The sequence below is a fragment of the Rutidosis leptorrhynchoides genome, chromosome 10 (assembly GCF_046630445.1).
Source record: "Rutidosis leptorrhynchoides isolate AG116_Rl617_1_P2 chromosome 10, CSIRO_AGI_Rlap_v1, whole genome shotgun sequence".
In the NCBI taxonomy this organism is placed as follows: Eukaryota; Viridiplantae; Streptophyta; class Magnoliopsida; order Asterales; family Asteraceae; genus Rutidosis; species Rutidosis leptorrhynchoides.
Genome location: NC_092342.1, coordinates 339,423,656 through 339,433,389, shown reverse-complemented (window position 1 = coordinate 339,433,389; position 9,734 = coordinate 339,423,656). Strand labels below are relative to the sequence as shown.

At 33.6% G+C, this 9,734-nt stretch overlaps 1 protein-coding gene across 2 annotated transcripts; it reads right to left on the bottom strand.

Moving 5' to 3' along the window:
• Positions 1-4,798: 4,798 nt before the first annotated feature.
• LOC139873142 (small ribosomal subunit protein bS6m-like) lies at positions 4,799-6,622 on the bottom strand. 2 transcript variants are annotated; one of them, XM_071861075.1, is made up of 4 exons: positions 6,501-6,622; positions 5,859-6,062; positions 5,029-5,319; positions 4,799-4,920 (listed from the first exon to the last, which is right to left on the bottom strand). In XM_071861075.1, the coding sequence occupies exons 2-3, from the start codon at positions 6,039-6,041 to the stop codon at positions 5,041-5,043; spliced, it is 462 nt and encodes a 153-aa protein (XP_071717176.1). In that variant the 5' UTR covers positions 6,042-6,062; positions 6,501-6,622; the 3' UTR covers positions 4,799-4,920; positions 5,029-5,040. The 2 variants fall into 2 exon arrangements, with proteins under 2 accessions (XP_071717176.1, XP_071717175.1); XM_071861074.1 differs by having other exon boundaries at positions 4,799-5,319.
• Between the last annotated feature and the right edge of the window lie 3,112 nt (positions 6,623-9,734).

The following is a 9,734-nucleotide window of genomic DNA, read 5'->3' as shown; positions in this document are numbered from 1 at the left end:
ACCATAGACACTCTATATGTGAATATTGGAGTTAGCTATACAGGGTTGAGGTTAATTCCAAAATATATATAGTTTGAGTTGTGATCAATACTGAGATACGTATACACTGGGTCGTGGATTGATTCAAGATAATATTTATCGATTTATTTCTGTACATCTAACTGTGGACAACTAGTTGTAGGTTACTAACGAGGACAGCTGACTTAATAAACTTAAAACATCAAAATATATTAAAAGTGTTGTAAATATATTTTGAACATACTTTAATATATATGTATATATTGTTATAGGTTCGTGAATCAACAGTGGCCAAGTCTTACTTCTCGACGAAGTAAAAATCTGTGAAAGTGAGTTATAGTCCCACTTTTAAAATCTAATATTTTTGGGATGAGAATACATGCAGGTTTTATAAATGATTTACAAAATAGACACAAGTACGTGAAACTACATTCTATGGTTGAATTATCAAAATCGAATATGCCCCTTTTTATTAAGTCTGGTAATCTAAGAATTAGGGAACAGACACCCTAATTGACGCGAATCCTAAAGATAGATCTATTGGGCCTAACAAACCCCATCCAAAGTACCGGATGCTTTAGTACTTCGAAATTTATATCATATCCGAAGGGTGTCCCGGAATGATGGGGATATTCTTATATATGCATCTTGTTAATGTCGGTTACCAGGCGATCACCATATGAATGATTTTTATCTCTATGTATGGGATGTGAATTGAAATATGAAATCTTGTGGTCTATTGTTACGATTTGATATATATAGGTTAAACCTATAACTCACCAACATTTTTGTTGACGTTTAAAGCATGTTTATTCTCAGGTGAATATTAAGAGCTTCCGCTGTTGCATACTAAAATAAGGACAAGATTTGGAGTCCATGTTTGTATGATATTGTGTAAAAACTGCATTCAAGAAACTGATTTCGATGTATCATATTTGTATTGTAAACCATTATGTAATGGTCGTGTGTAAACAGGATATTTTAGATTATCATTATTTGATAATCTACGTAAAGCTTTTTAAACCTTTATTTATGAAATAAAGGTTATGGTTTGTTTTAAAAATGAATGCAGTCTTTGAAAAACGTCTCATATAGAGGTCAAAACCTCGCAACGAAATCAATTAATATGGAACGTTTTTAATCAATAAGAACGGGACATTTCACAAGCATCATCGCAGCAACCATTCTGTTCAACTCAACCAGTTCCGCATGTGTTCTGCTCGGGGATCTTGTCCAAAACCACACACCTGAGCTTTGATGACCATCCCAAGTAACCCTATCGAATACCGTTGCATTAATATTGGATTCTAGCCGTGCAAGTCTCTTGAACTTAGTTCGCGATCCAAGCATCATTCCAAAACGAAGTACTTCTGCCATCGCCAATTACTCTTATGAATGAAGACCTGAAGTTGACACCGAGAGACTCGATATGCAGTAATGCAGACCTGTCATTATAATATTAAGCCAAGTAGAGTTAGACATAAAAGAGTGCGGTTGACCCACCGTATCAAGTAGACCCGAATTACCATAGATGCTTTTTAATGACTTTAACCCACAAAGCGTTTGTTTCGGTTTTGAACTTCTACCACCATTTGCCGATTAAAAACATATTTTTACAATCTAAGGAGCCCAAATTCAGCATCCCCTCCCCAAAGGGACGAATAACATTGTCCCATTTAACCCACGGTATTTTAACCCACGGTATTGTCCCATGTACTGCTATAATATAATTTATATTTCCATTTAAATCGTTTGGATATTTGTTCATGGATGAATTGCAGCAACCGTATAATATAATACGGAGTAATATATTTAAAGAAAGAAGTAATTATCATAAATAAATTAATATTTTGTGGGTCGGACAATTGGTGGTAGGTTTGCAGTTTAATTTAGCCCACCGATTTGCTGTACTTCTTGAGGTGAAATAATCAACTTTTATGACTGAAAGGTGCAAAGTTAGATTCTTACACAAGACTAAAATTGATGCTTTGAACATTTGATCACATGATGTTACGAAATTTTAATCATAATAATTAATATTCTTATTCTTTTCAGGCTATATAAAGTAGTTATTCCAATCTAATTTCTTTAAGTTCAAATCTTGATATCGAATATAGTGAAATGATCTTTCTAAACACAATGTTTTAGAGAACTACTCTTGACTAGTGTAAGATTGTGATGTAGAGTAAATATGTGGACTAGTGTAAGGTTGTGATGTAGAGTGAATATGTGATGTAAGTATGAGTCTAACGTATGAGTTGGACTAGTAAAGGTATAACATGGTCACTTGAACTTGTAAAAATGAGTATTTTACTACTGTGAAATCTGTTAATTCTGTTATGTGACATTTTATGCTAATAGTTAACGGTGGTTTAGCATGGTCGTTGGGCTTTTAACGTTAAATTTAGTCATTTAGAGGCTAATGTTATAACCAAAATTGAATACAGCATGTTTCCCCTGTAAAACTATAGCCTCCAAATTGAACATTGTACATGAATAATTAAATTAAATTATGCTTCAAGAGGCATGACGTGGGTCAACCAATAATAGTTTTTAGTGGTCAAGTTGATTTTGGTTGACTATTAATGGGCCGTTGAGCACTAAGTATTGGAGGCCTCCCACTTGCTTGAAATTACTTCTGTTAAAAAAAGAGGAATGCAAAAAATACCACTCCGTAATAAAGTTTTACAAAATGACTTTAACACATCCAAAATGTATGTTTTCTAAGGGCACTGATGAAAATAACATGTTTTGTCAACACCAATATTAGCAACAATTTCTCACATAGATCTCACTTGACCACTAGTGGCGGAGCCGTAAATTTTTTCACCGGGGCGAAATTTTTTCTAAAACGTAGGGATTTTTTTTGGAGAAATATAGAGGTTTTGGGGCAGAATATAGAGTTTTTGAGCAAAATTTGAAGGTTTTTGGGCAAATTACGAAGATTTTGGGGCAAAATATGAAGGGTTTGGGGAATAAATTCCACCGGGGTCAAAATCGAAAAATCGAAAAAATTTACACTAAAAATTGCAAATCCACTAGGGGGCTCTGCACCCTGCCCCTTCATAGGTCCGCCCCTATTGACCACCTTGGATTTCCTGCTGGTTAAGGCAACGGCGTACATTCTCATTACACGCAATAGTTGATTTTGTACATTTTGCATTATAGTGAGTCCCAGTTTTGGTAAGAAGGGTGTCATAGATGTCAAAGTTCAGTTCAGGTTTACTTTTGGGTAAAGTGTTGAAGTGACGTGACAATCACTTTTGAGAAGAAGTTTAGTGTTTGATATCTTTGATCTAATTGTTTTGTTTCAAATATATTGAAGCCGGCCTATAAATTATACATATACCACTAACAAAATTTACAACTATTTAAAATACTGTATATAATTACAAAGTGCAATAAACTGACATGTGCAACAAATAAATAATTTTGCAAATGAAAAGAAAATTTGATGATGATGATGATGATCAAGAAACTATTGCTAGTCTGTTACGATTGCCATTTAGTAAACAAAACCTACTGGGCTTCTGTTGGAAATTCCTCCTTCTTTGAAGATCACGACACGATGGCTTTATCATCATACGAAGAAAAGCTTTTATCGAGTTGGATTTTGCATCCACTGCCAACTCCCATGTCCCTCGGCTGGCTGCACGTCGGCTAGGACCCTTGTCGAGGTTTCTATGCCGACTGCACCTGAACGAGCCTGGGTGGTTGGTCGGAGAACATAAACATGTCCTTGATGTTGGTTGTGGTAATTTAGTATCTGTAGATGAAGTGGAAATTTTTGTGGTCATTTGGGAAATTAAGATTTTGTGTTCTTGAAACTGGTCTAAGAATCACGAGTTTAAGACTTAGTGAGGCAAACCAAGGAGAATTTGAGAGTGGTGGTGGATATATAGGACTTTCTTGGGGTCATGAAATTACATATATACCCTTTGATTTAGTTGAATGTTAAATGAATACAGAATACTTTAGTTGATTTAGTCAGATTAATGGAAGTATATGACTATTATATCATATATCATATCATTAATATTAATATCACATCTAGATTGGACTACTAATACTAATATATGCTTGGTCAAACTTTGAATAGACTCCTTCAAGAAACTCTTAAATGTATCTATTTTGCGTGAAAACTAATGAAGGGGTAGACTTTCAAATGGAAGGTTTAATTAAATGACTAAACCTGGAGGATTTCTATTTGAACACAAATTACACGTCCTACTTTTTAATTGGTTACTAGAAAGATCATATTAGTGACAGATGTTGCAAGCTGATATGTTTTTTTTGTTCATATTCGTTGCGGAAATTTTAAAGGAGAATCAGCAATTCGGAGATTAACCGAGAATTAATCGGATTGTACTTTTTATAGAGTTAAATACGGAGTAATAATTTTCAAAATTATACGCATAAATATATAGCAAACCATAAATATCAACATCAACATAAAGTTAATATAATTGTCTAAAATCGTTCATTTTATTCAAAAACTCAAAAATTATAGTTTAAATTCGTGTTATAGTGTTGACCAATTTTGACTTTAACAAACTTTAATTAACTATTTTGACCCATTAACCAACGTTGACCAATCGATTAAACAGATTTGGGAAAATCGAAATGGACTGTTATTAAAAAGGAGTAATCGGAAATCAATCGGAACTAATCGAGGTTTTCTACAACAATGATTATAGGGACTCTGAATATATTTAACTAGTATATAAAAGGAGTAGTTTATAAAAAAAAATTGATTTACTGCAACCCTGCAGTTTGCATATTCACAATCAAATATGCATTATGCATAACATATAAATAAACAACACATAACTCAAATGGTTTCCCTTCTTCCAAATTCCAACATGTGGTTTTATTGATGCCAATGCTAATAGCCTAATTAGTCTGCAAAACACAAACATAATAAACAAGGTACTAAACATCACTACAGCCATCAATTGATTACACAATGAAAGACTTCTATAAAGGAAGCTCAAAAAACAGTCAACTTACGATCAGCTGACATCAGGCATCTGTCTTCTGTTCTTGGGGTACTGCATCGTCTTCTACCTCATCATCATCATCATCGTCGTCATCATCTTCTTCACTATCAATATTATAAAGACTGCTTCTGAACATTCTCAAGTCACTTGAACTTTCATCTTCGTTCTTAAATTCCCCACCAAAATTGACGTCTCGGTGCTTGACCAAAATCCAGCGTAACAGGCGATCTTCCTTGTTTAAATAATGGAGCTCACTGTTGAAATTTGGTGGGGTCATCATTGTCATTTGCATCAGTTGACCCTACACCAAGAACATGTTCCCAACAAATAATTAATCACCAATTCACTATAACACGTACAATGCAATTCATGTACTTCAAGTTTTATAGGTGTCAATATCACATCATATGACAAATGTAGTAACCAGTTGAAAACTTTAGAATACATACGCCATTTAGCAAGTAGACCCCCTTTCCGAAATCTAAAGCATCTTAAAAACACGCTTTGTTCTACACTTTGCCCCTATTTATATACGAATTTTCAAAGCAGATAGTCTATATTTTTATCAACAGTAACAGCCTTTAAAGCAACCCTTCTTTAAGTAGCAACCCATACAAGATTTATACTTTTCAACATCTTTATGCATTTCAGAAAAGTAACAACCACATGCAATACAATCATTTGAACAAGAGAAAGTGTGTCCGTTGATTTCATATGGATAAAAATTAAAAATGAATCATTTATGAATATGGCAATATCAATAGTAAAGTTCCATCTTCTAAATCTTACTAATGAAAAACTAGTGTTCTAACAAACATAAGGTAAATAAAGACGATTTACCTGATAGTATCTGCCATCAAGCTTCTTAATACCATAACCCAACTGAACAGTCCCAAGTGATTTTAAATCAGTGAGAACACCATTTCTTCGATAAACATGCTTCCCGACCCGAGAAACCAATTCTACAAGTGAATCCCTTTTAACATGAGGCTTCAACAATAACATACAATCATAGAGCGGCATCTTTCAATTTTTACCCTCTTTCTGAGAAAAACAGATTATCAACAATAAAAAAACATATATCGCAAATTGGCAGAGTTAGCAACGAAACAAAGCTTAAAAATATGGCACAAAGGAAGAAAAAAAATTTCACGACACTTGAAATTTCGCATAAAACTTAAAAATTTGCACAATCATAATTCAAAATGTTAGCATAAAACAAAAAATCAAGCACAAAACCCTAAAATAAAATTGCACGAAGCTAGATAATATCGTACAAACTTTATAACCTCGCACAAAACAAAATTATCATGTTTTCTGTATAAATTTTCAATTGGACTTCACAATTTGGTTAATCAAAGCTAAGATTTGAGGTACTATATCGTATATATATACGTGCGTGTGTATAATGCGTAATAAACAGACATATAGTTGATAATTGATTAAGTGAAATACGAATATAGGAATAAACACGATAAGTACCTTTAAATGTGAAGGATTTGATCGGGCTATTAGAGATGGAGGTTCGCCTGAAATTAGAAATCTAGGGTTTTGAGGATTAGAGTGAGCGAGTTAAGTTCCGGTTTCAGTTAGGTTATGCGTTTTTGCATAAAAGCCCTCAATATTTTATGGTATATGTATTACAACCCTTCTATCTATATTACTTTCTTATCTTTCTTTTTAACAAATTAAACTAGATTAATAATGACCCGTGAAACCGGGTTTATTTAAACGAAACAGTTTAATGATAGGTATTAAGTAAATGTAAATGCTAAAGTTATTTAGTTTTATAACCCGTGGAACCACATAATCCAACTAAGAAACTCATCAGTGAACATTTCATCAAACACCTAAAATGCATATTTAACAATCCACATCCAATCATAAGAGATAATATTGGTTGTCATTTTATTTAAAAGTGTAAATCAAAATATAAATGTAGAATTGGTTTCAATCTGTCTAACTTTTATACCTTCTCGTACTCAATTTAAAATAATTAATTAAAATAATTTAACTATTTAATTTTAATAATTAAAATAATTATTAATAAGATTTAATAATAATAATTAATTAATAAGATTTAATTTTAATTCAAAATTATTTAGATTAATGACATCACCCACCATGCTTAGATTTTTTTCTTTTTCTTTTTGATTTTTTCTTAACAAAGGAATTAGCCTAATAATGACATCATCATTTTAGCAATATAATAGAAACTATAAATTAAGAGCACGCTTATAATTTCTCTAGTCTCTAGTAAGATAATACGGCTCTAGTTATTGAGTCGACTGCAAACGTCGATTTATTGGCGACTTGACTAACTCTTAGAGCCTAAAGCAAACTTCAAGCAGGATTTAAAACTAATGGAAATTTGATTTTACCATTTTCATGGCGTCTCAATTTTATTTTTAATTTTATTTTATTTTATAATATTTTTTTCCTACTTATTGGCCGGAGGTCCACTCGGAAGCAGTCTCTCTATCCGTCGTCGAATAGAGAGAGGGATGACTTTCTCTACTTTTGAGAGTGTTTTCACTCTGGGTGGAGAAATGACTTGTCTTTATTCTCGGTTAGGGGAATGATTGTCTACCTCTCACCTCCCCCATACACCACTCATGTGGTATTGGGTTTTGTTGTTGTTGTTGTTGTCTAGTAAGATAATAAATTTAGTTTTTGGACATAGTCTAAGACTACTAATATCGGAGCGCCTTTGGCTCCGTGAAAGCCAATATGGTTGATGTCGCGACCCGACAAAATCGTCATTGACGGCGCCGCTAACTTAGGTCCCGTTACGTGGTCGTAGTCCCTATATGAGACTCGTTTGACCAAAATTATGTCGCATTCATTTGAAATGTACAAAACTTACAAAGTTTAGCTTACCAAACGGTTCGACAACAAGTTTAAGTTTACAAAAGTTGTAAAGTATAAATGAAATAACTCGCGACATAATATAAGTTGAAAGTCACGGTTTGCTATAAATAGCGTAAGTATGTAAACAACATGTTTGAATCCAAAGGTGCTATCACTAGCGTATGTATGTATGTATGTATGCTTGACCCCAAGCAAGAAATCAGAGTGTATGCATGTATGCTTAACTCCAAGCAAGTATGAGTGTACGCGGAAGCATGTATCAAATACCCAAGTATGAACCTGAGAAACATATAGAAAACTGTCAACGAAAAACGTTGGTGAAATCATAGGTGTTTTAGTAAACGTTGTATTTGAACCACAAGATTTAATATAAGATGATTATCAAAATCATTTGCATTCCAAAAGTTGTTATTTGTATCCCGGGCACCCAATTATCAAACTTAACTGTTTTGCACCCTTTGCGTAGTGTTAGAACATACACTAGACCCGAAAATATATTTCATCCGCTAACGGTAACGAACCGTCCGAATGAGGCTCGTCAAGCCCATGTGATCACATAATATAAGTTCTCGTTTACACCCTGCAAGTGTAACTGATGATAATTGAATTGAAGCTTTTTGTTCAAACCCGCACGTGGAATGTTCGTTTCCGTACTTGTGTTCAAAGTGTAAAAGTATGTAGTATAAAACCGTATATGTTTCTAATCCATGATTTAAAAGTATAAAAGTTGTTGAAAGATGGGACTATGATCTCACTTCGAGTGCACGAGTATAAATGTACTTCACAAAGTAAACGTGTGCATGAATGTTGCTTAGCCTTGACCTAAACAAGTAAGTTGTATCAATTAACCGGTTACGACACAAGGTCGGGCGAAATGTGTTCAATTAGTCCTATGGCTCATTACGACTCGATTATATAGCATGTGAATCACGTTGTCAAGTTTCATGCAAGAATCAAGTATAAAATAAGATTAGAACGATTGTATAAGTGTTTTGTTAAGTTTGACTAAAAGTCAAACTTGGTCAAAGTCAACGAAAAAGTCAACGGGGTCGGGTCGGGTCCCGAACTATTTTTCTGAGGTTTTTATTCATATATAAGCATGTTAGAACAAGTTACATGTGAATCAGAGGTGCGTAGCATAGCAAACATTTTTCGAAATTTGACAAAGTAGGTCAGAACCCAAACACGGCTATTGCCGCGCCGCGGCCAGAGGTGTCGCGTCGCGACATTAGGCGTGGCCTGGTACCTGGTCAGTTTCAAAAGTTCAAGTCTCAAATCAAAACTCTTTCAAGCATAAATCACAAACCGCTAACACTTAGAACTCGTATCTTATATCGTTGGAAAGCTCTTTTGACAAGGAATACAACTAACTACTTTTCACCAAGCAAAAACATCAATTACAATAACCGAAATCTCGTCAAGTGATCAATAAAGGTTTATTTTCAAAGTTTCAAGTCCATCAAATACATTTTAAGTTTCGGGAATCCAATTCACACATATGACATTTCATGGCATTCGAAATATCAAAAGCTCGTTTTAAGTTTATCAAACCATAACCAAAATCCACAAAAATCAATATTCATGTTTTTGAAGTTTTCTTAATCAACCTACGCATCAAAACGAAGCTAGTGATACTAGTAACACAATTAAAACATGAACTTTAACAATTTAACAACATTAACTCATCCAAAATCAAAGATTAAGCAAACTCATTTCAAATGTTCAAACTAGTTACCCAAAACAACAAATCAAGCAAACAAATCATATATTCATGTTATACACGAGCCATAGACACTAACTAACACCATTTTAAGTTAAAAACACGAATTTAGAGAAATCTAGAGT

Excerpts from the sequence above, each read along its gene's own strand:
- LOC139873142 (XM_071861074.1), bottom strand. The coding sequence starts at position 6,041 with ATGCCGCTCTATGATTGTATGTTATTGTTGAAGCCTCATGTTAAAAGG. Across the intron at positions 5,320-5,858 it reads TTGATGGCAGATACTATCAG|GGTCAACTGATGCAAATGAC; the intron begins GTAAATCGTCTT and ends TTCTTGGTGTAG.